The sequence below is a fragment of the Acanthopagrus latus genome, chromosome 15 (assembly GCF_904848185.1).
Source record: "Acanthopagrus latus isolate v.2019 chromosome 15, fAcaLat1.1, whole genome shotgun sequence".
In the NCBI taxonomy this organism is placed as follows: domain Eukaryota; kingdom Metazoa; phylum Chordata; class Actinopteri; order Spariformes; family Sparidae; genus Acanthopagrus; species Acanthopagrus latus.
Window position 1 is genome coordinate 15,567,337 of NC_051053.1, and position 27,268 is coordinate 15,594,604.

General features: G+C 40.2%; 1 protein-coding gene across 3 annotated transcripts in view; it reads left to right on the forward strand.

The window, feature by feature from the left end:
- The first annotated feature begins 439 nt into the window (after positions 1-439).
- The window catches only part of LOC119033089 (serine/threonine-protein kinase 32C-like), a 77,562-nt gene continuing 50,733 nt past the window's right edge, over positions 440-27,268 (forward strand). For 2 of the 3 annotated variants that reach the window (XR_005079145.1, XM_037122713.1), the window contains exons 1-2: positions 501-1,012; positions 26,596-26,651. Coding sequence is in view for 1 of the 3 variants with exons in the window: in XM_037122713.1 (XP_036978608.1) it covers positions 931-1,012; positions 26,596-26,651 (138 nt within the window). In the remaining 2 variants the exon portion in view is untranslated. Of the gene's footprint in view, positions 1,013-9,070; positions 9,261-26,595; positions 26,652-27,268 lie in introns of all 3 variants that reach the window. The other variant, XM_037122714.1, reaches the window with a different exon arrangement.

The window sequence follows — 27,268 nt, forward strand, 5'->3', positions numbered from 1 at the left end:
AGTTAATGGGAATACCAGGCGGTAGCTTCCGGTTTTCAGTTTCAATGTAAAGGTCCGCTTGATAAAGGATTTGTGTTGAAAGTAAAAGAACTAAGACTGAAGGATGTTTGAGAGATATAAGTGATGTAAATAATAATAAAAAAAATTTTCTTTATTTTGTTTGTTCCACTTCAGACTTTAAAGTAAGCGCTGTATAGGCTTGAATCCGTAGTGTAAAATAGTTTGTCATGCATTTTCTTTCTTTTTTTTTGCCAAGGATATATTTAATCAAGGATACATTTTTTAAGCAATTAGATGTAAAGTCCTAGTCTACTGACTGAACCGGACTCCGCCGCTGCTGTATGCTAAATTGTTAAATCGAAATTATTAATTCAATTAATCTATCGCCACACTGCACTGACTGGTGCACGTACCTTGTGTCGTGTATGTATGTCACACCAACCAGTCCTGCCGACTTGAAGCGACAGCAGCGCTAGTACAAAGTTCAAGCTTTTATTTTTAAGGCAAAATCGTTGGACTTCCGGTTACGTTGCACTTGATTGCGTGTAGCTCGACGCAGCTCCTACTCTCAGCACCGACAAAACATAAGTCTCTCGGTTTGGCTGGCAGGGTACGGAAGACAACTGAACGCAACCAGAACCGAGTGATTGTATTTACCTCCAACTGAGCCGGACCGAGCGGTCTTTCCTTCCGAATTATCCCGCAGTCCGTCGGCGCCCGCCACGTTTGTTCTCCCGAGGTTTTAGACAAGAGTTTAAGTCGCGGTGCTCAGACTGTGGGCTGACTGAATAACGGATAAAAAAAAAAAAACGAACATAACGGACACGGTTCGGGTGAAATGTATGGTTATGAACACAGTCTTTTGAGGAGGGTGTCCGACACAGAGCTGTAGTTTCTCTTCAAGAGGCGAGGAATGCACTCTGAGCATCAATGTTTCACTGGGGCAAGTGGAAGAAGAGGATGGGAGCCAACAGTTCTTCAAAGAGACCAGTTTTCGATGAGAAGGAAGATGGTAAGTGATGGAAAAGTGAAGCGCCCCCCAAAAAGACAAAACCCTAGCAAAAATAACACTACTCTGGAAGTTGTAGCTTTGACTTAACTTACAGTTGTGTCTGTATCTGTAATATCTCAGTTATCAAGTTAGCACTAGCCTGTATTTAGACACGAGTTGGGCTGGTGTTATAGAAGTTGGCAAAGTTTCTACTACGAATTGAAATGTCGGCAGCAGAGCGCTGTTTAGCTCGTTGGACTTAGAAGAAAAAGAAAACAAAAATGGCGTGTGTTGCCCACATTTTAACTAAAGCTGTTTTTGTGTGTGTGTCTTTTCGGAGATTGTTGGAGGCGTCCAGTCCAACATCCAACTAATCTGCCTGTCACTTACATTATCCAGAGGCGTTAATACAAGATGCCAAGTACCTTTTTTAGATTTGTGTTTTCCTCACACTCGATGGCGCCCACATAACGCACACCGACAGCATTGGACGTTTCCACTTCAAATTAGCCTCTGTCCAGATAAAAATTGAGTCTCGGTAAAGTGTAGCATTAACCCTCAGTCACTGTGACATATCTGCTCATATGCAGAGAAAAAAAAAATACGTCAATGCCTGAATGGAGTCTTTGAAGTATGGACTATTTGAAGACAGTTTGTTGATTGCATAATTAAGACAAGATTAGTGTCATGCATGGAAGTAATGATAATTCACGATCTCTTGTCACTGTATGGGGAAATAAGCCTCTTGGAAGCGCACCCAGCAAGCTCAGCACAGGATCACTGAATCTGTATGTGATAGACTACAGAGAGCCAGGGTTTTGCTACAGAGCCACCATCAACGTGCAGGCCAAGTTACAGGCAAAACTTGAGTAAATGAGGTCAATTCACTGCAGGGATGTGGTCATATGGCCTGTGTGTGTGTGTGTGTGTGTGTGTGTGTGTGTGTGCGCGCGCGTGTGTGTTTAGTTCCTACTTAAAAGGATAACCCAATTAAGCTTGCAGCATTTTGTCAATAGCCTTCAAGTAAAAGTGTGCAGCTCTAATTCAGATTAGTATCCAGGGGAGTGGTTTTTGAAAAGAATAGGAGTGGCCCTACAGCCTTAAGTGGTTTGTTTTCTGTCCGGCAGCAGTTGATCAAAGCCAAGAGCCACAGTTGTTCACATATAAAGGTTGAGAGAGAGAGCTTCTCAGCCGGGGCTCTATACAGTTCTGATTCTATAGCTGTGCTGTGGAGCAATTAGTGGAGAAACCTTGAGACTATCAAGGCTGAGATGGCATGTTTCTCCACAGAAACAGAGAAAGGGAGGGAGCCTCTGTCATCTTTATTATCACAAGTTAGGTTCCATACCGCCCCATCATCAATATTATGCACATGCCTTTTATGTATGACTTGAGGCTGCAACTTTATGATTATTTTCACAAATAGTCAATTATTCCTTTTGTTTATATAAAATAAAACAAATTGTAAAAAAAAAAAAAAAAAAAGCAAGGGGCTCAATTTGCTTCTTTTTTTCCAACCAACAGTCAGGAACCCAAAAACTCTTTGATTACAATCATATATGACAAAGAAACACAGCAAATATGTACATTTGACAAATTTTTGACATTTCTGCTTGAAAAATTACTGAAACGATCAATCGATCATAAAAATAGTGTCTGGTTGGGTACCAAACTCAGTACGTTTAAGGGTGCCTATTACCGATGCAAATTTTTAAGCAATATCTTTCCTCTGTGCTGGATCCCATCAGCGCTGACAGCTGGAGCTTTTCTGTCACTGGCAACTCTACCACTGACACAGTTAACAATTGATTAGCCGCTAATCAATAATAGATTAAATCTGATGGACCTTTTTTCCATTTGAAAACTGTTTTAACCACTGATCTATGTCTGATGCAAAAACATAGTCAGCTACATGAGGGAGACCTCACCCCTGCTGCAAGTCCCCTGCAGGAGCCACAGTTAGAGTTTGCAGGCCTGCTGCCACTGCTGCATCTTTTCAAGCAAAGTTATAGCCTCCTACATGAACAAGGAGGAATCAGTATCATCGATATCTTTATATGATTAATTAGCTAGTGGGATAAGTTGTTGTTAGAAATAACAGTTTTTTTTTTCACCGTCTTGGTTGATGTAGCATTTTTACTAATGTTAGCCAATACTCAGGCACTGGTTGAGTCAGAATTTTTTCTTACCAACATGCTGGTTGGTATGCTAAACAGTATGTGAGGTTATTAGTCTGAAACCAGTAGGGAATGAATTTGATACTATTCACTGGGAAATATCACAAACAACAACACAACAGACAATACTGGTTGTTCCTTTTTCTTTGGATCAGGCAGACTAGATACTGCACTTGTGTATTGCTGCCCTCTAATGTTTGTTATTATTTTCTTTTTGACAGTTATTTATATTTTTGATACATCCCAATAATGTGCTTTATCAGTCTTTTTATTTTTGTCCAGGTGTCCAGGTTGTGGAAAGTGCAAACAATAATAACAGCTTCTCCAGCTGCTTCAAGGTCTTTGAACAGATTCCTCCTTTGAAGCAATGCTTCGATGTTTTTTGAAATTACATTTCTTGGCAGAGAAAGAACGGGTAAAGTACTGAAAAAGGTGCCTTTGGTTGCCGAATTCTAGGTAATGATCCTGGTATCCCTATCAGTTTAAATGAGAATTTACCCAAGCTTAGACTCAGTGCAGTTGCATCATGCTCATCATACTTTGTCATATACACTACCATGATCCATAGATTGAGGTCTCACTGCGGAGATCTGTTTGACGTGATTATACAATGTTGTTCCTTCAAGGATGTATTCTAGTGTTTGTCGCTTAATGCAGCAGTGAAATATTCTAGTCACACAGTGAGCAGTAGGTACAGAGCAATGTGGGTGGTTGGTTGTTAACATCAGTCTGATCACCTTGAACACTTGCGAAGCGCTGATTCTGCACAGTTTACAGTCTTTGTAAAGCAGCTGCTTCTCTTTTCCCCTGTTCATCTTTCAAAGAGCTGCCGAGCGCTGATAACAGTCTGAGCAAACCACCATGGTGCACTGCATTGTGGATGCTGACTTCAACTTTCTCACTGCCTGTCAGGTCTCTTAGAAACAGTATCTCTTTGCTTCATGGAAAACAGCATATGGCCTACATTAGGCAGTAATATAAGTGCAGCGTTTGGCTCAAAAGACTGCAAACATAATCAAGCGGTCAGGTTGATGTCCAAGCGTAGCTGCCAGAAGGGCTTTTTTGGCACATAGTTTGATAAGCAGAGGAAGGCTGTGGAATTGATTGAGGTGCACATCCTGTGTGTTTCTGCATTGCCTTTTCTCACTGAGGCTCTTTGACAGCAACATCCAGGGTGAGAAATGAATAAGTCAGTCAGTGCTAGATAAGAAGTGGTTAAGCCGTCTGTGCTGGTCTATTAGACTCTTCATCATGATTCATCAGTGAAGTCTTTTCTTGTTCTCTTTGAATGCTAAATCACTGATCATAGCATGTCAATTTCAGATGTGCTGGACTATTTCTAGGCTCGGTCAAGTAACTTTCTGGAGCCTTTTCATCACTGTAAAGTTTGCTATGAAACCAGCTGAGACTGTATGAATTAACTCTCCCTGGCCAAAAGGTTGATCAGAACACAACAACCCATTAAACCACATTGTGTCATTTTTGTACTTAAATCTTTGCCTAAATACATTTTTCATCAAGATCCATGCATTGTTCCCTGGAACAATAAAAATAAAGAAAACAGTCATTAATTCCATCCATAATGAAAACAACACCGTAGTATTGAATCGTTTAGAGCTTCCAAACTTCATAAATACTTTATAATATAATTGTTTTTTTAGTCAGTTGTTATCATCTAATGTTATCAGTATTATACGATTTGTATGATTGGATTCCAGTGGGGACTGCTTAGGATTGTGAGTGTGTGATCTGAAAATTTCCAATAACTCCAGAGTGGCCCTAATATCCATAAAGTTTCCAAAATTCACAACATGTTTTTATCCAATGAAACATTCTGCTTCAATTGCTATTTTGCCTTAAAAAAAAATACAATTTTCACTGCTGTCAAAAGAACATGCTCCCACTCTTTGCACACAAAGGGTGGCACACACCTGTATTAAAAGGACACGTTATTGGCAACAGCACCATAAATTGCATTTATATAACCACAATACCAAAACATCTGTTTTCCGCTCTATCATTGTTGTAGGAAATTACTTCTGTTGTTACCACAAATAAGAAAAGAATGTGTGTCTGCATTCGCTTGAGATGGATGGATGTTTTCTTTTTTGAGGGTGATTACATCAAAATATGATGACAGACATTCAAATCCTCATTTTGAAAATGTCAGTAGAAGCTTTGATTGGAGAAAAAAATAAATAAATAAAAGATACATTGGGTCCAGACCTGGTAAATGGGTTGTTATCACAGTAAGAGCTGACTGACCGAGTGTATAGGCTGTTCAGTTTAACCATTAGCCAGACTCCAGACAAAGGAGCACTTCACTCTCTCCAATTCCTCATCCCAACTTGGAACAGCACTTGCTTGTCGTGATTGAAAAAGGGCACTTGTTGTTAATGTGCTGCAGTATGCAGGAGAAAGTGCAGATTTGACAAATGCCTGCTTTAATTGAGTACGGGCACGGACTTGGTGTACTTGTTATTTTTTCTCCAAAGGATTTACCAAGTATTCAAAGTGCGTGTGTGATTGTGCGTGTAGAAGATGCTCTTAATTGTGTTTTTTTTGTGTGTGTTGTGTTGTTACACTGTTGCGTGCATTTGATCATCCTTGTTAAGCCAAAGGCAAATTTCCACTTCTGTGGACAATAAACTTCTATTCTTTGTGTAGGCGTGTATGTGTGTGCCTGAATGTCTGAGTGTGTGCGTAACTGCACTTCCCGTCAGGGATAAATGTATGAGGCAATGAAAGCAGATTTGGTAGGGGATAAAGATAGATGCAGAGAGAGATGGCTGATTACTTGCACTGAATACTGAGGCTCTCACTTTCTTTCATCTCTGTTACATACTCTCAATTTCTCTCACTCTCTTTATTCAACTCCACTTCATGGCAGCCTGCAGCTACTGGCCTCTTGCCACAGCAGAGGGCTGCCATAATTGGCATTCACAGTAACACAATAGGTGGGGAATACTGTCCTGGTCATATTGCGGTATCATCAGACTGTGACCACCGTCTGGATTGTTTAGTATTTCCCGTACAGCAACTTAAAACTTGAAGTAAACAAATGTGTAGGAACTCTTCCTGTTAAAAGATACCCACCTCTCTCTCTCTTTCAAAAAATAACATGTAATGAAGGCCTTTCTGACTGTTATTGAGATTTTCACTGCAATAATTTTCTATAAATTAAACTACAGTTAGTTGTCAATCCACTTGTGTCATCCACATAGCAAATTATTCACATTTATTTATGTTATTTATGTATGAAATTAACTAAGAAAGAAAGTCACTAAGAAAGTTACATTTTCTGTAGGAAACTCATTTGTTCATTATTGGAATTTTGTGTCTGAGCAGTTAAAATACCTGTAACAATGAGAGTTGACATTTGAAATATGGAACGGATAAAAACGTTCAGGTTTCAGGGAGGTATTGCATGAGAGGTATATCTCATGTATTTGACTGATATTCCACTGTGATCATTTAAAAGAGGTGTTATATTTCTATTTTACGGCTGCATAGTTTGCCACTTTTGTTCATATTTACAAACTGCTGGTAAGTCATGTCTTAAAATTATTTATTATGTCTGACTGACGGCGCCTTCCCCTACTTTTGACAGCTTTAGCCTTTTTGACAGTATTCATTTTGGCTTGTGATAGGAGGAAAAACTGAGTTGTCACTAATGCTTACAACAATCATATTTTAAGGGTTGACTTATTTTTCATTTTGGAACAAATCTTTTCCTCCACAGACGATACACCACCTTATAAATGCAGTTCATAATCCCTCTAAGGTAGTTTCTGTCCATCTCTCCAGTCTTGTTTGCTTCAGGTGATGACGGTTGTAGCAGCTCTAGTGCCAGAGCTAAGGAGCCTTCAAAGAGATGAAATCAGCTTGATGCTGAGGTGACATCAGAGGGAAGAAAGGGCTCTCTTGCTGGTTGAGCTGTCTTTGTCTTTCTTTGCAGAGAGGAACGGATTAAGACAAGGGGAATACAATTGAAGTGGGCTCAGTATGGTGGAGGATTGTCTGCGCGGATTCTCTCACACCTGCTGATTGTTTTGTCTTTCCTTTTTGCTGTTTGTGTCACTGCATTTGCACTTTTCAGACCCCTTGAAAAGGTCATAGAGCTTTTTTGTTGACCATAAATCCATTTGGCTTTGTGCTGGGAAATGAGAGACTGGAACTGATAAGAGGAGCATCTAATAAAGCAAACTAAACTGTTACCTGAAGGCACCCTGGCGGCGTGGTAAGGTTAGTTCAATATTTGACTCTCAGGCTGTAAAGTTATTTTATGGAGAAATATACTATTGCTTTCAGCACACATTCCCGCTGCTTCAATTACTGAACTAGATTCATGACAAAGGGAATAGACACAGCACTCTCGCTTAGCCAACTCCTGTGGGAAACCTGAATCAAACTGTAAGTACATTTTCACTCTGCCCATGTTCAGTACTCAGGCTACCTCGCAGCAAATGAGGAGGATCGGAGAGGATAAAGACTTGGATCGCAAATCATTTAGTCAACACAAGTTGCTTGACAGACTGACATAGTTTGTAATTCCATTCAATCCTCAATGTGTGTGTGTGCGCGTGTGTGTGTGGTGTCCTGTTGTGTGGGGAGGCCTCGGTGCAGAGTAGTGAGACAAACCCTTGGCTCCTTCGTTTAATTTAGCAGCCAGCCCAGACATTATTGCCCGTCAAAACCAATTATAACCAGTTTCCAGATAAACTCAGCATCCCTGCATTGCTGCTATGTCAAGCTTTTGACTGTGGTTGTTGGACATTGGACCCTGTAAAAGGGTCCCGGGGCATGCCCCCGCGGTAGTTATCATGTCTAAGCTTTGGCTCTGCTACCTGGTGATGGGTCCAGTCCTTACCATTTAATGTAATACACAGCTCTGTCTATACAATGTTCACACAAGCCTATAAGCTATAGTCAATAGTCAATATCAATCTATTGCTTTAAATCTTTTCATCTTTTAGTCCTGCCTTGCAGCTAAACCTCAGCTGAGAGACCAGATAATCATTGTCTTGTTTCAAAATTATGAGTACCTGCAAGTCCTATTTTAACTATATATTGTCTAGTCTGTGCGGTTGAGGTTGCTGCTGTCATTTTGAAAAAAATGTTTGAATCAATATGAGACTATGGTGCAGCAAAATAGACTACGGGGGCTTTTAAGATGAGGGCTAACAAATGAGTCTGCCAGCACTATCCTTGGTAATTTTGTTTGGGGTTGCTCGAGCTTATTTGAACAAAATTCCGAAGGGGAGTCGGACACGACTGCTAACGTTAGCTTAAACTCAGATATTCATCTGGAGCGGCTACCACGCCATCGCAAATTCTATGCAGTAAATGTGTAAGTCAGTGTCTTTTATCAATTCCTGTTATCCAGCAAATGTCTGTTAATGATGTGATGATTGACTGACTCTATTGTTGGTACAGACAGACAGGTTCATACTAATGTTAGAAGAGATTTTTATTTTGGGCTGGGTGAAAAGTGGAATAAACACACCAACATCCAAACTCTTAATACCTAATAATATATACAGTTTTTGCCGTACTAAAGTAAATCTAGTGTAAATCTGGAGAAATCTTTACAGACCTGCTTGACAGACACTTCCTAATCTACGACCACTGTTCACTGAGGAGGCTATTGGGAAATTGTCAATTCCAATGATAGGCTGATCGATATGAGGATATGATCTAATAATAACTTCTTTGTAGTAATAGAATGCATGAAAGAAGAGATAGCCAGACAAGCATTATAGATTAATCTACTACTAACTATTAACTATTAATCTTAAATTACAATATTTCTGTCTCGGTTTTTGCAAAATTGGGCAAACTTTAGGTAAACTGCCAATGATATGTTAGCTTTTTCTTTTGACCCTCCATCTGATTTTTTCAGGAGGCTATTTGTAACTGAGAGAATGAGGTCAGAGGAAGGTGATTCTGTCCGTCACATGATTACGAGAGGAGAGAACAGGACAGGACTGGGAGCCTGTTGGCCGGCCTCTTTGATGTCAGAATACCACACCACCCACCACCATCGCTGTACCTCTTTATGTAGAGCTCCGAGTTCACTGTGCTGCCAGAGGGTTTGTCACACTCGTTATGTTCACATGCGCACAAGCAACAAGGTTATTGAGAGAAATCAGGTTGAGGCAGGAAATCAGAGATCGTGTTTAGATCTGTGTTTCTCTAAAACTGGTGTTTACATGCAGTCAGTCAGTAATCCGATTTCTCCCCTATCCCCAAACATATTTTTTGGATTTAATTATTTTGGACACCAGGATGCACCACTACAAGTCATAATCTTCCCTTTCATCCAGCTGCACAAAGCTATATTTCCTTGTTTGAAGTCTCAGTGTTGCACGAATGCTTTTGTAAAACGCAGTGAGAAGCCTGTGAGGTTTTCCAGCAGAAATCTGGCCATGTTAACTAAATTTCTCTTAATCCATTACGCCAATCAAGTACACTGAGTTTCTCATTAAATGATACTTAAAAGCTCACATTATTGCAGGCAGCCAACAGTAACCAGGTTACTTGCTCTCACACTGACTCACTGGAGGCACAAAACACAGATTTATATTTTCATTCTTGAGACACAGTGAATGGCCACTGAAATGTGACACTATCACATCTGACAGAGGCTCCTCCTTTCCAGCTGCACATTTTACCCCAGAGGGAGAGCGTATGCAAACAAACCTCCTTCACTATGCAGATCAGAGATCTATAGAAACAGTCACACCGCCACTTGCAGGTGTCGAAAGAGTCGAGTCTTGTTTCAAAGATTGCAGTGAAAAAGGTGCTCTCTAATAATGCAGGGGTTTTGAAAATTGGGTTTAGGCTGAGGCATCATATGAGCACGCACCTGACTGGTGAACTGGATATACAGCTCTGGTGCTTGTCCTAAATACCTGTGAGGACTAATAGAAGTCAGGTGTATCTGGGCCAGAACACCATGTGTCCTGCATGTGCCTCAAATCGGAGCTGCTAAGGGGAGAGAACTAGGCCACAGTGTCCATTTCCTCTCACCTTAAACGATACTTAAAGGCAGTGTCATACATGCCACGCTTCAGCTTAAGCTTAGGAAGTGCTAAAGTATTCCATCTCTTCCCATTGTTTGAGTACAAAGCTACAGTGTTGCCTAAATAAAGCTTTCTTTAACCATATTTACTTTTTGTGCATAATGATGTACTGATAATGAAAGTCTTCCCTCAGGTTAATACATGCATAAAACATAAACTTTTACATATTAAACATTTCCTGAAAATTATCTTAAATTGGTATCAGGGATGTTATCGTGAATAATTTGTGGTACATCAACACTGGCCCGCTGAGGCACGTCCTGCACTTCTGTGTTTTGTGCATGTGCTCATGAAGACAGCTGGTGCTGGAAGTGAAGATACATTATTCAGCTGTCAGTGTACTTTTCACCTTTGGAGGGGTTGAAAATATGAATATGAAACTCAACACCTGGGCACTATACAACTGGACATATAGATCCATATTCGCAACATACCATCACAATTGTTCTTGTCTCTTGGAGACTCGATGTTACTGCTCTTCCTATCTGTCTACCACATTCCCTCCCACCTCCTCCCACCAGGCTCTAAATAGATCCCTAATGTATCCCTCTGCGAACAGTCGAAAGGTTAGTATGGCATTTTGGTCAGTTTCTTCACCGCAATGTGTCACAGCCCATTGGTTTGTGAAACCAGGCCCTACTGAAGATTCAGACAAGCGGTAGGAGCAGGTGAGGGTTGGGATACAGATTTTTTTAATTGGAAAAACAGGTTAAATATATATCGAAGGCAGGGATTTTGCCTTAATAGGTGGATGAGTATGTAGAGTCAACTAGGGAGGCACTTATATAATGGCTGACCATCATTGTCGGCTGATATTGGCCATGTTGACTGCTATTGGCAAGTAAGATGACATTCACCGATAACAGTGGCAAATGTAATCTTTTGTACCAAGAATCCAACATTTTTTATAATGCCCAAGAATAAACTACTGCTAGCAAGTATTATTATTATTGTTATTGTTGTTGTTGTCATTTTCATTTTCATTTTTTATAGCTCAAGTTGAAGTCTTGAGCTAGGGGGAGCTTGTTTTGTCCATCCAACTGTCCAAAACCCTCAAATATTTTCGTTGACAGCAGAAGAAGAGGGCAATAGAAAGTGTACTGACAGTTTTTAGGAAGAAACAGTAGCATGCTTCCTTACAAACTGACTCAAACAATGAGTCATTGATCAAGTCTGACTCCTCAGAAGAAGACTGCTGATAAGGTTGCCTAAACAAGTAACCCAGACACTTAAAATGTCAAGGGCCCCCGACCCTAGCCTGGTAGCTAATGGTACGAACCTAAAAAAAAAAAAAGCATAGCATTGGTGATGGTGGTGAAGCCTTAGCTGTACCTTCAGCTTTAAATATATGCAGTGGCTGACCTGGGTTCAGGGTGCACGCTTTGGATGATTACATTTGAGGAGTCAGGCTGGGCTGTCAATAAATCCATTGCTTTTTCGCTGGAGAAACTGAACAACTTGCTGCAAGAGTAACTCCTAACGCTAACATTGACTTGAAGCGCTTATGATCTGTATATGCTGTCTAAACCCAGATAGAACGGCAAGCCATATGTAGTTCACCGTAAGTCCAGCATCATGCCTCCCCCTTGTGATTTATTAATGGGCCAAAACAGGATGAATGCACAATGGTGCTGATGCTGGCCCAGGAGTTGTGAATCACAGTGAATTAATTATACCAATGCAGGAACCAGGGGATGATGTGGCAGCAGTGTAACATAACATAGACAGAGAGAAACACACACACACACACACACAAAGGGACACATTGCTATGGTAACCTCAGAAGTTTTCACACAGTCCAGATGATGTTTCTTTGTGACAGTGCTGTGCATGTGAGAATCCCCGTGCTGCAGTGCAGAATTATCCTCTGAAGTGTTCTCGTCTTGCCCCCGCCTCGTCTTGACAGCCTTTAGATGTACGATAGAGCCTCCCGTAGTGATTTCTCTGTGTGTAGAGGTCCAGTTTCACATCTCCTCTTTCATTCACAGCAACAAGGCTCCCCGTTTGTGAAGATTTATTTCACATCTGCGCAGCTTTTTCAACCATCATTCAACTTTACAACCTTTCAATGACGTGCTTACTCACAAATGACAATTTAGACAAAGTTATTTTACCAACTGAAATTGCAATGGCATTTGTACATTTGTCTGTCTAAATGCATGGGGATAGTATTTGCAGGTGGGCATCTTGTGTGAAACTGTAGGGTCAAACAGTGGCTGTAACTCTTCCGTCAGACAGTTTTATCAGCCTGCTGTGATGGTACAGGGCAGAGCCAGACACATCAGGACACAGTAAAGTTGGTTAGCTTGCTGAGTAGTTGAAGGTGTCCAGCTTGTCATCTGCAGCTCTTCATCTATCAGCTCGCCGTGGCTGCTCCTGCTTGTTCCATTTCTCCCTCACAGAAATTAAAAATCCACTAGTCATGCAGACAATGACCATGTCTTCTGGACGTATTTGTGATGAACCGTCCTTGTCACAACCGCAGTGTCCAATGCATTGCATATCCTGTACAGAGAGTTGAGAGAAAACAGTGAGGCTGATATAAATGGATAAATCAAATTTAAGAACAGAAATGGTGGATTACATGCTGCAGCATTTCCTTTGAATCCCCTCATGCGCATGAAGGTTATTTCAATCCACCTGGCTGACTCCAACAATGGATAGTACTCTATAGAGAGCTAATTAAAGAATGTAAATATATTGAAATGTAGTGTCTGTAATGTGAAGGTCCCTAAGAAAAGCTCAGGGAAATGGTTGCATGCTGCTCTCTAATAGAGGTGGGGAAGTTCAGCAGACATTTGTTTGGCAAACCAAAGAGTTAGTCAGGGTCCTTGAAGTTGTTTTCTCTTGAATGGCTTCTCTTTAAAATGTGCAGACCATGAGTGCTGTTGAAAAACAGGGGCTTAAAGAAAAAGGTTAATGGACCTTACTAGAACCACCATATTCACAAAAGGCTTAAAAGGTAAGGTAAGGAAGCAGAATTCAAACAGGAAACAACAAAGGAAGGGAAAGATAGATAACCGAAAGAGTTGGACAAGGCAAACAAGATTACTGGCCTGTGTCTCCATCCACGTAAGTCTGGGGAGACGGGGATTCTGTAGGTGAATGATAGATGAAGAAGTAAACAGGTGTGACTGCTCAGGCAGAAAATTTCTACTTTCTGTCAGTTGGCAATGAAACACCCAATAAAACTTTGGCAGTTGATGTGCACATCCCTGATCTGTGTCCCATATTGATCCTCTCCAGGCACCAGTAGTTAAAGTCCATTCTAATTTGGTGAGTAACCGTAGCAACACGGTACAGTGTATGAATCACACGCCCCACTAGTTGTTTTTGAATAGAGGTTGATCACATTAGTGAGGTATACAAACACGGCCAGGGAAAAAAAAAAAACCAGATCAAGCCTTAATGGCTGCTTTAATTTTCCAGCAGTGTGATTCTTTTGTGTCCTCATAAAAGCCATCCAGCAGATGAAGATCAAAAAACACTCTCATGGTAATTAATGCACATGCAAGGAGACTCAAAGACAGCATAACCACATGACAGTCTACCCGCAGGGACTGTAGTCACACTGCTAGAATTGAATATAGAGTTGCACTGGCACACACTCTGTATGAATCTCCCTGTCCTTGTCCAGTTATCAGTTGAGATCCATAGCTGAAATTGTCATGCCTGTAAAGACAATAAGCTTGGTAGAGCTCATGAATATTCATGAGGTGCTCTGTTTAGAGAGCCTGCAATTAGGCTGTATTAGTGCTCTAGTGTACAAGGAGAAAATGATGATGATGGCTACTTGGTGATGATAGTGATTTAAGTAAACAGATTCATCAAATGTGGCCTTCGGCAGGCTTCAGAGGCACTTTCCTGTTGGGTGACTTTGATATTCAAGACAGCAAGGGTTCGCTTTCACCCATTATAGAGTCAACTTTTGCAACATGCACATCTCTTAGGAAAACAGGGAAACACCATGCTTTAATGAGCCAGTAAAAGAGACAATTGTACAATGCACATATAGTGTAGTGGTGTTTAAGTCACCGGTAAAACAGGAAGGCGAGCTTTTGTTTTTGGGCTTTTCACAGTGCTGTGAAACTATTTTTACTCTGTCTGTGGCACATACACACCACACAGCACTCTCTTACCTGTTGTTGCCAATTTTATAGATTACAGGCGACAACATTGTGTCGCTGCAGCCGCTCAGCGAAGGGTTCAACGTAGCCAGCCTGTAACAAGCATCTTGTGTCTGTGGAAACTCAATGCAGCCTCTTCTTCTGACGTGTCTTCCAGTCTTCACCAGATAGACTTTAATCTGTGAAAGAAACACCTCCAAGAGCCTGGTCTTAACACTTGAGACACTTGAAATGGAGCACGCTGCCAACGATGATGATTCAAGCCACCATATTCTCTTTATTGCCATCCAAGGCACATGCAGCCATCTCTGTGCTGATCAAAAGAACATGTGAGTCCTCCCCCCCATCTCTTAATGAGAGTCCCATCAATAAAGATCAAAGACAATCAATACAAGGTCAAGATCAAGATGGCCTATAGTAAGTCTCTGTGATGGCTTGAGAAATGGAGAATGCTCAAAGCAGTCTTGGATTTACAATGAGTTGAATTGTCAAGTCTTCCTGCATCTGCCTCTTCAATACATTCCATTGGATTCTCAATATCAAAGCCTCGAGTGTGTCCCAGTAACAGCTCTACTACTACAGACCGTGAAATATGGCTTACTACTGCGATAAAATATTCAGCAATCACGTTGGAGAAAAAAGCTGCTGTAAAGCAAACATTTTTTTTATAGAGCTGTTCTTACTTTGATCCTTGTGACACTATGTGGTCTCACATGCACAGTGAGGTGTCACATGTACTCAGACTCTGATCCTCCAGCCAGTATCTGTGTGGAGATACTGAACTAGTGACACGAGAACTTGAGCAAAGTCTGTAGCCATCATCATATCCGGCGTTGCCTGCTGCTGATGTTATAAAGCTGCCAAGCATACAGTGTAGTGGTTATGTGCAGTGTGTATGCAAATGGAAACCTGTCAGCAGAATGTGAGAAATAGCTTGTACACAGGCTGATAACATAGTACAGAGACAGACGGTATAGGATTGGATTAGATGCAGAGGCGTATTCTCCATAGACAGAACAGGAAGGGATCGATGCTAGGAGGTTTTTTGATCCCAGTCCAATGGGCTTATCCACACAGGGTGCATTCACTGAGTGTGATTTGATGGCATGGTCCTACTCTAAATGTACCCTACATTAACATTTCAGAGTTCACTTTCTGCGTGCTGTGTCGAACTGCTTTACACTTTGAAACAATAGAGCCATATTTTCATTTTACACTCAACCAATATATTAATATTCATTTTATTTAAACAAACAATTTATTTTGTGCCAGTTGTGATGTGCTTGGTGGTTGCACAGTGTTTATGATAAAGCAGAAGTTGTTATCAAGTGATATCTGTGTGAAAGAATTGTTATCATTTGATTGTAGCTACGGTCGACATTGACTGCTGTACCGATACAGAACTAAATCAACCTCAACTACAGATGTATCAATTCCAATATCTGAACTTTTTATATGAGCTAATTTGAATGATGATCAGATACCAGTGTTAGATGTAGTGTCATGGAAGTGCTTGAGCTTACAAAATTGGCTTTCCATTTGTGGATACAGGCTATGTATGCAGTAAAAAGTCTGTAAATGGGTGTATTGGATACTGCTTGGAAGTAGTTGGGCCCTGTTTCTAATAAGTAAATTACGTAGCATAGGAATAGTACAAAGGTTCATGACCTCACCAATGTTCAAACCAACATTTTAGATACTGTCAGACCAAACCCTAAACTCAGCAAGTTAATTTGTGTTAGCAAAATGACGTTACTTGCACATAACTTATGCATTATGTAGACCAGAGCATTTAGGATTCGTGTTGACTTGGACCAAAACCTCTTGGAAAATCTGGCTCTCCCTGCTTTGTGCATTGCGATTGTTCACCAGGCATTTGTTGAATTTGGCTGTCCACCATTTCCCATTGGACAAGACGCTTGTGTGAACAATTGCACCAGGAACCTGTTAATGAGGAGGGATGGTGAGAATCATTTGGACTCATGCATCTGGACCACAGCTTGATGAATAAATCAGGGGACCAATACTTCTGATGCAAATATAGTCGTGGTCAAAAGTTTACATACACTCAATGAGTAAAGAACATGTATATCACAGCGCTCCAATGATTTCTACAACTCTCATTTGGCAGCACACAAAGTACTTTGTCACAAAAATCATTCATGAAGTTTGGTTCAATAATGAATTTATTATTCTGAAAATGTGACCAAATCTGCTGAGTCAAACATATGCAAACAGCAAATTGAACTAAAAGAAAGTTTGGTGAATCAATTGGGCCTTGTATCATGGCCTCTTAACTTCTTCTGAGTGATTATGGTTGATTGCTTGGGCTATCAGAAAATTGGATCTTGGGTTCACGTAGGGGTTCCAACAGGCCAGTGATCCAAAACACATCAAAAGTGGTAGGAATAGCTAAATCATCAAGAAATTAACATTTGGAACGGCTTTCCTGAAGTCCTGACTTGAACCCGATCATGAACATGGGAACTCTGTTTTTTAAAACTTTTGATCATGACTACACATATCCACCATAAAACTCTAACAGGTTTCTTCCCAAACTGTAACATTTTCCTCCTGATGCACACTATATCATGGTCTCATATTAAATGGTCCAGAATCAAAAATGTTTGTGCATGTTATGCATTTATGTGCAATGAATGCCAATAAAATATATAATTACCAGATTTTCTCAATCTCAAATATGGTGCTTAAAAATTCACAAATAATCCAGCAAAACCAATGAAGAACTAATTTACAACAGTGTTCAACTGTTTACATATTTGTTAGTACTTTTAATGGCGTCTGTATGGTATGAAGTAAGCTGTTATTGCTCTAGCTATATTGGCACTGAAAAGAAGCCTCCATAAAGAATTATTTTGAATGCTTAAAATGTGCGTTTTCAATGTTTACCAACACTCAAGATTGATTTACTTTCACTGACTAAACTGGTTATCCTAGCACAAATAGCTTCAATCTCTTCAATGTATTTTTCAATTCAGCGCTCTCAGCAAAACACTTCGACTTGTGAACAAAATGAGCATGGTGAACCATGGCTCCATCGTATTAAGTGGTATCGCGTAGATCAATGTGCTCAAGCTCTGACATCAAAGGTATTAAATTGCCCCCCATTAGGATAGTGCTTTGCCTCCTTCTCAGGCCTTGGTAGCATCCTGCAGCTCAGCGTGATGCATCCATTTCAGGTGACAGTGAAACCGTATCATTGGTCCACTTTATTGATCATGTGTTGTTTCTCTTCCAGTTAGATATAGCCTCGTTGGGGAACCTAGGGTGAAATTGGAGGCCAAATAGTGGAGAATGAGATGCTGTGGGTGGTGTTTTGATTTTCTAAGGAATGCATCAATACTTAATCTCCTGTTGTCTGAGTGGTTTTACATTCAACCCAATTGAATTTCATTTATTTTCTCTCCCCAATAACTGATGTGTTTTTGAAGGGCAGCTTGCTGGGTTTGGGGGAAAATGGGGGGAATGTTGTACTTCAATACTAAAAACATTGCAGAAAAAAAGGAAGACACTACATTTATATTGGCGACTGAATGTGTAGAATTTATTTGATTACAATCTCTACATGTTCTATTTTAAAACCACATTAGATATATTAAGATGGAATTACAGTTAAACTCAAAAAACAAGGTGACAAGTGAATATATATGTTTGTGCTCTTGACCACACTGCAGCTACTCTTTTTTTTTTTTATCACACCTTGAAGTACGTAAACTCTATCCAACTACTCTCAAGCATCAAAAACTCACAACCTTGTAGCGACGAGCATCTGTTTATAGTGAATCATGCCACAGCTATCTGAATAGCAGGTACTTGTGTATGAGTTGAACTCATAATTCATCAGCATCTGCGCTCTTGATGAATTGCCACTCCTCCTCCCCTCACACAACCCTCTTTGCGCCGGGAGCTGCGACTGTGATGGTGATTAATAAAGAACGTCTCATGAAAATTACATTATCTTAGGATTCATAATTAATGCCAAAATATGACTATAGCAAGTTTTGTGCCACACACTAAATCCGTAAAAAAAAATGTTTTGTATGTGTCAGCATGTCCTCTCTCACAATGTCGGCCCATTTGCTGTCCTTTTTCCTCCCATGTTACAGTAACGACTCTTGCTTGTCATGCTGCAGTTTCTTTTCATCTTTGAGGGATTGATGCCAACCCTGTCATCTAACTCTTGTTACGTGAGCTGTAGTTTTGTTTTGTCTTACTTTGTAAAAATTTGCATGTTGAAAGAAGTTTCTTTGTCTCCCATGGCCCTCTGCAATTCAGTATTTCCCAGGATATAATTAGCCAGGTTAATGATCTTCTTGCATAATGCATTTCTCATGGTCTTTAAGGTGTCCTCCACATGCTTCACCTTGTCTATCCTCCCTTCTTCTCTCTTTTATTATGCAGTGTATTACAGCTGATTGTATTAACTGGAATCATTAACGAAATAAGCCAAGCTTTGGATCACGTTGAATGAAGCCCCACTGTACCATTACCAATGATACAGGCTGGTTGTTGGTTGCTCTCCTGATTTGGAAAGATTTAAGGGAGGGTCCATCTCCCTTCCTAAGACCACAGCTCTCATAGCCCCGAGTAGCGCAGAAACAATTAGTCATTTAATAGATTAAAGTACACTGATCAACAGTTTTGATAATCAGATAATTTAAAAATTTATCAGGCAAAATGCAAATCAGTGTCTGGTTCCAGCTTCATTCTAATGTGAAGATTATCTGCTTTTCTTTGTATATTGCAAATTGAATGTCTTCAGGCTTTTTTCTGTCAGTCAAACAAAAGAAGCTTGGAGATGTCACCTTAGGCTATGTTGCTATTGTACTGGGCATTCTTCAGAGTTCTGTAGCATTTTGTAGACTGTACTGTTGATCATAAAATAAACATTTACAAATGTTTTGTCCAGAAATAATTGTGAATAATTGTCAATTGCAGCCCTATTGCTCCAGAGCCTTGTGCTGCAGAGCTGTCTCTCTTGCTAATAATGAATGATATATATTCTGTTTACGTGTTCCTGTAAATTGTGCCAGTAGTGAGGGGGAGTTGAAGACAAGTCGACAATTGATTAGAAGACACATCTGTATTGAATTATATAGAACTGTGAAGATGGAGGCGCTAATTTGGTTTCCCCGTCGTGCTAGAAGCAAAAATCCAATATTCCTTCTCCATAAAGGATGAGAGGTTACTGACAGCTGCAGCACTTTCATGGCTTGGATGGGTGTGAAAAGAGACTGTGTTTCAAATATCTTTATCAAAAGTTGTAGGTACAAGGCTTTGTCAGTTAGGAAGTATATTTAGTTAATAGAACAGTTAAAGTTTGTCCATTAAAAGTCAAGATGTTAGTTACCAAGGACTCCCATGATGTATTTTGGCCCAAAACCTCTAATAACAGAGCTTAGATTGAATATTACACATGGGTTGAAGTTAAGTTTTAATATTACAATCTGCAGCTTTAAACCTTTTCTAATTCTAGTTTCAATTTTGGACACAATTATGGCACCATGTCGTGTTCTCAACTGCAGCCAGACCTGGACTGGCCATTGGGTAAACTCCTGGTGGAATTTGCCTGGGTTTAAACTGCAAAATGAAATTAATAAATCAAAGTGGAAACAACACAGGGCGGACTGCTTTACCCTCTGCTGCTGTTCCTGCTCAGCAACTATTTCCGATTAGATAAATACAAGAGTTCTTTCAGCAAGGGCCGAAATTTCCCTCACATGGACACATAAACTGTCAGACCTTCTCAGACTCACACTTTCCCTGCCCCTTGACACGGGCTTTGTGCCAATATCAGCTCCTCCACAGGAGCCAATCACCCATTGAGGACCCCTGTCGAGCCCACTCAGCATATCATCCTGGTGTGTCAGCAGCTTCCAGCCCCCACAAAGGGAAAAGTATGTTGTCAGTTTCCCACTGTCCCCATGGTAGATCAAATTCTCTCACACGGCACGCTGCAGTTGTCTGCAGGGTTCAGCTGTGGTCTTTAGTGCAGCATCCACTGAAAGCTGAGAGCCTACGTAGTGACTGCACACACTATCCAACCGCACATGCCATTAACTTACTGTTTTTTTTTGAGCATCACTTCACTGTGAAACAACACGAATTGCAAATACCATCAGCAGCGCTTGTTGACTTGGTTTACCTAATGGATGCCCCCTCTCCTTTAATCATTTGGCTTCACACCTGCTGCAGCAGCTGTTCAGAAAAAAACCACCCAAAGCTGGGAAAGAAAAGGGCTGCATATCTAAGGACACTCATTGACAGTACTGGAAAATAAGTCATTTAAATGCAGGTGAATGGTTGGTTAGGGTTTGTGAATACACAGGTGAAGAGAAAAATTCTCAGATGAGGACTGTCAAGGCCGGTATTGAACGATCTGCACTGCTGTGAACCCTTTTATTGACTGACCTGCAAACACTCTTCTGCTGTTTGATTTCAGCGGTCGGCCAGTCGAGGGATGCTCTGTGTTGTGATTTAAGTCAGCAGAAAGCTTGTTTAACATGAAAGACCTACACTGCCTCCCACACAATTCTGCCTCGCAGCATGTGAGCACCAGCCTGGCACGTGGGGGTTAAAAAGAGAGTCTCCGATGCTAAAGCAATGGTTACAGGAAACGCCTTGTCCGCTCTAATTATCCCTTCAGAATGGAACAAGCCCCACATCTCTTTTCGCCCTTAATCTGAAGAGCAACTCCTTTTACCAGGCCAGTTAAAGGGAGGGGGGTACTTTTGTTTTGCTTCCCATTACCCGATGACTCATGCTTCGCGGAAGCACCAGCTCTGATATTGGTGACATCAGTAGATGGGCTGAGGGAAAAAAAGGTTGAGGTGGATGGTTACTTGTGTCTGTCATTTAGAATCGTTTTCCAAGACTTTGATAGTAATTTAACAAATGTTAGGTTGTTATTTTTTATATATATGTCAACCCATAGTCCTGGATTCCATTAATCTGACTCATATCTTTAGTGTTTCCTCAAATTGAAGCAAGGTTCAGGGTTTATTTGTGAAAGTATTGGCTGCAGTGGGATGAGTCTGAGATAATATACTGATTCTTTGACTGATCTAAGATAAAAAATAAGAAATAAAAAAAATCCAGAACTTGCTTTCAAGTATCAACAACAGAATTCATGCTGTTAATGAATTCAAGGTAGTTCTCAGATTTTTTATGTTTATGATATTAATTAGGTAGTAATACAAATTCATAAATATGAATTGTTGTTTTCAGATTAAGATAAGGTCCCCGGAACACTGTTTGAAGCTAGAAAGGTGTCAGGGTCCACCAAATATGAATAAAGTTAAACAGTATGAAATTGAGTTGTCCTTAAGATCAAACAAAATGAAGAATGAAGAATTATTTTTTTCTCTTTTGATTATGATTATTATTATGCCTCTGTCAATGTTAGAGGTCAGAGTGGGAGACGAGGCCAACAAACATTAACAAAAAATCATGCCTACCCCCATCCTCATGAGTGCTGCCATGTTGTTCGATGTAAGTAATATGCTCCCTCAATAAGTCGCGGAAGATGAATTTGTCCCGAGTTCACATGTAGCAGCTCAGGCATTCCATTTGTACTTTTTCTAGTATGAGGTCGGACATCTTTGAACACAGCATGAGACACTTGATGAAGTGAGACGGCATAGACGATGGATTGAGTGTTTCTCCTGGGATTTCTGTCAGGAGCAGATCATTTTAGTTTATCTGGAGGCTGATGGAGCTCAGGGGTAAACTGAAGTTTTACAGGTAAAGTCTGTTCAAGTGGAACCAAATTCATGACATCAGTAGCTCTCTTGGCTGGAAAGTATCAACTTATCCAGCTCATTGTTTTAAAGCGACATACTTTTTTCCTTACATAACAGCTTCAAAGTCCTGTTGATGCTACAGTGTTTTGTAATAGAGTGAATGGAGTCTGTGTCTCAGCCACTTTGCCCCCCATCACATGTTTCTTCAGTGAAAGGGTAGGATCGCAGCATTACATACATGTTCACTTCAACACACAAGTTTTCAACACATAACATTGTTATGATGTAAGGAGATTTGTTTGTAGTCAGCACCTACATTACATCTCACAAATCATTACCGACCTGGGATTTGTATTTATGACAGTGGTGTTGCATCAGAAAATGAGGGTGGTGCCAAATTACATAAAAATGACAATTTCAACATAATGTTGCTTTAAGTTAAGCCCCGACCTGTCAGTCTTCTTACTGCTGACCTACATGACTTTGTATATACAGTTAAGTAAATGAGGGATAGATTGTCTGTTGAAACCAGGTATGACTGAAACTGATTGAGGCTGATTGTTAGAGAATGATCTGACTGGACTGGGTCCTGGTTATTCTGGAAGAGAACTGGTTAGTTTGATGTGTTCTTCAACCACTTGTCCTCAGACAATATCAAAAGGCAGTAAGGAAATATTTCAACGGCTATGCTGGACAGGCATCATGATAATTATTTAAAATTGGGTTTAATGTGCAGATTATTGCTCCTGCAAGGCATTCATAAGGTTGCACTTGTTTGTCACATGAGAGCTGCAGATATTGTTGTGTGAAAAATGGGAGAAAACAGCTTACTTTCTCATGTCGGCACACTTCACCAATCGCTGCACAAAGTGGGTGTGAATATTGGATTGCCTGCCCCTCCCCATCAATCACAAGCTCAGAAAGGTATGGAGAGAGTGGGTTTTCGAAGCATTACAACTGTCTGCCAAGCACTCCTGTTGTAGAATACTGCTCAACATGTGCTGCTCAACATAACCTGTGTTAATGTTAATGTAATGGGAAATGTCAGCATGGGATGGGAGCCAGATGGAAATGCATCTTCATTCTCATGTCAAAGAGGAACTGCTGAACCCACCATGCTATATATACAATTTTCTCCATATTTCTCTTCATCCATTTTAATACCAAACGGATAGCGATGTTGATGGTACAGTGTCTCTGTTTGCCAGCAGGAGGGTGCCATCAGAGCCATGCCATATGAGAGGATTAGCCATGTACAAAAGACTGAGCAGAGAGAATCCACTCTGGATTAGTCTATCCTCTAGACACAACATGCAAACCACACCTTGTGTCTATTGTCTGATGGCAAAAAACATTGTGAGGTTTCCCTCATGTTCAGCCTGGGGTGCATAGGTTAGCGAGCGGTGGGTCTGCCTGGAGGAGCCCAGCATGCGCTTTCTTCACTCACTCATGATCACTTCTTGTCGACATGGACAGGAGGCTTAGCAGATCAGGATGTGAGCATCAGAAGCTGACTGACTTTTAAGGAGGAGCTGTGTGAGTTAGCGTCATGCCTGCTGTGATCACATCTGCCTGCAGGCACTGCTGTGCATGCACGTGCACGCACGTGCGCGCACACACACACACACACACACAGAGGCAGAGTTCTCCATCAGTAACACAGATGATTTAGAAGAGGGAAGCCAGTGGTAGCCAATCACCTCATCAACCCACATGCCACATTCTCTTTCTTATATCATCACCAAAGCACTTCAAAAAATCTTTAGGTATATAAGTCTAAACCCTTACTACGTTAACCTAAGCACCAGTGCATTTTTTTATTTAGGCCTAAATTAGGTCTTTAATTAAAGTGTCTTTTAACAAGTTGTAGCAAGGGAGGGTTTAGGCCAACAACTGTTTAATTTACAGAGTATTATGTCAACTGGCAGGTACTGTAGATTGACTTAACTGTATCTAATTACTGGTAAATCTTCAAATTGGTGAAGCAACAAAAAATAAATCTTGGCTTCTCTTGCTTTCTGCAGTATCTGTGCTAGTCACACCAAAGATTGTTTTGTTAAAGAAATAGCACCATTCTGTTTAAGGTTAATGTTTGAAAAGAATTTAAAGAGTGGGCTATGTCCAGGCCTGGGTCCAAAATCAGCTATTTATTAACACATTCACTTCTCCCTATATAATGGACACTCAGTCATTTATGCAATAGTGATAGTAAGTTTTTTGGACCCTTGTTTATCATCATCAGTGTGCATCATCACTGAGAGGTGTGTCACTCCATAGTTAATTTCACATCTGTCAAATGCAGAGCATTACATTGTGGGATTGTTAGCCGAAAGTGCATGGACACTACTTCTTTATCCCATTGAGGAGCTTTTGAAGAGCTCCATAAACTGGATACATTTACATACTTGGACACAATTTGGACACTCAAATGTAATCATGGACAGTAAATATAGTGCACTATAGAGTAAAGAAGAAGGGATGACACACACAGCCCAGGTTATTACCTCGCTCACTTTCAGAATAAGCCCCAAGTCAGTAGCATTATTTTATGCGATTATATTCATGTAGGAAAGGGATACATTTTTGATAAAGTAATCATATGTTGTTTATATTATGTACAGCAGGAAATCATTCAGTGTCTTTTGCAGTTGCAGTATTGGTCAGATAATTGTGATTTGGTAGGCTGTTTTCGTCAATTTGATCAGCCCTACCATATAGTTGAATCAACACCTCTCTGTTTGTCTCAACGAAATTAAGCATCACATAATGATTAAGTATGTCTATCTGGGCTGTTCTTTGTTCACTGAGACTATTTCCTCTTCATGATCTTTAAAACTCATGTCATCCATCCACCCTCCCTCTCAGGAACTGGTTTAAGCTCAGTACCACACAGCAGAACACATATCCATTGAAGAAGGCAATGAGCCAAAACACCTAACTCTACCATTAAATGTCTTGATGTAACAAAGTAAAGGTGAATGATTGCAGTGCTGTAAGCTGTGTGTTTTCTGAATTAAGACTCCTCTGATGTTTGTCTTTGCTCTGATGATCTGGCTAGATAAGTTATAATTCCACTTGAAGCATTTTCATTTGGAGATCACAATCCTTTTTTTCCTCACACTTGTTAATTTGCACAAATTCAAGCATGAAATAGTTGATCTCTTGATTAGTGGCATTGTTTAGTGTCCAGTTGTCTGTTGAATAGTTGGTCATAGTTGAATGTTATGATGAAAGAATGTAGTCATTTCTTTAAAAACAAAAAGAAAGAAGCTATTTGAATGTATTATATCATTGTCTGTATAATAGAGCCTTAGTAAATTTACGAGAAAACAAAATCATGCAACAGGCATTGCATTACAAAGAGTGTCATTGCCTTTCGTTGTTCAAAGTATAGTTTATAGTTCTCTCCCATGGTGTTTAGCTTTCAAGCTGTTTTTTCCATTCTAATAGAAAATATACTTTAATTTCTTTTGAAAAGCTATGACTTGACAGTACAAATCCAAGGTACAGCACAGCCACAAAGTGTTGGGACAATAATATGGTTTGTATTGTTTTGGCTCTGTACTCAGGCCCCTTTGGATTTTAAATGACTTATTAGGTTAAATTGCTGATTTTCAGCTTTGCCAGTTTTTGTGTTTTGATGACGTGCATCACCAAAAAAATTTGGATATTTGACGACCTGGGAATGAGACTCAGCTATCAACTGTCTTTCTCCAGAAGTGCTTAATCAACCTTTAAATACAATTTAAATTGTGCTTGTAGGAAATTATTTTCATTGGACAAGTAATACTGGACAGATTTAAATACGTCAGACTTAAACAGATTTTCCGACGGTAATGACTCCCATGTAAGCTTGCCAGGGCATCTTTGCATGATGATATTAGGAATTTGTATAAGTACAGCCCCACTGAGCATAACTCTTCATCTTGTTATGTAGGACTATGCAGAAGGAAAGGGATCTTATGCCTGCAGGCAAGACAACTAGGGACTTCTTTAAGGCCAAACAGAATGTTCTTCCTCAACTGCCCTCAATTCACCTGAGCCTATATTTCCAAAGACAAAAAAACAAAAGCCCTTGAAGCATTCAAGAAGTGAGCATCACTCGGGAGTTATCTGCTGATGTGTGTGGGTCCTAGACTTCAGCCTATTACTGATTATACATTATTTCAACGACTAAATGTTACAACTTCATGTTAACTTGTCCAATTACTTTTTGAGTCTTTAAAGTGGGACATTAGGCTGCAATTCCTCCCAGTGTTCACCTTCATATTACTTAGACAGCACCTGATAGTTATTGTGTCCTTTTTAACTGAAATGTTCCAGTCGGCAGAGCCACAACAACAGCAGAGGTGATACTTTATGATTGTACTACACGTTTCCTGTTCTGAAATGTATCCAAACTCATACTGACAGATTGTTTCTCTCTCTCTATTCCTGTCTCTTTCTTCGCAGTGAACTTTGACCACTTCCAGATACTGCGGGCGATTGGGAAAGGCAGCTTTGGAAAGGTAATGTAACCTTTTTTTTTTTTCATGCAGTGGGTGTGGATGTTCTGTACCTTCAATTACCCTGCATAGTCATTATCTCCGCTGAAGAATCAGACAAGGCCAGGCCAGAACTGCCTGTGAGAGATTACACTGTAGTCCACATGGTGCTTAAAAGATAAATAATTTTTCTATTTCAATAATAGTTATAAATACAGCTTATGTAATTCTTTCTATAAAGTCATTTTGAGAAGAGCCAATTTACTTTTCATGTCATGTCAGCCAACCTGTTGGGAGTTTTGACCCCACGTCTCCATTTAATTACAGAGCAGTACAATACTGTGGCTGCATTTGTCACCATGCTTAATGGTTGGGCTGAGTACAGAAGTGAGAGAAACTTTGTGTGTATGTGTGAGAGAGAGAGCGTGTGTGTGTGCCTGCTGCATATTGTGAAACCAAATTACCGCAGTTCTTTTCAACCCAGTCTCAGGTGCCAATATCATCACTGGTGGCCATTGTTGATAAAACAGACATTTTGGATTAACTTGTGGGCCATTTGTTAGTTGAAGAATTCCTTTGTGCTCATATTGAATGCCTGTATGAGTCTTCAATAATGAATTCAGGGCAGTGTGTGTGTGTGT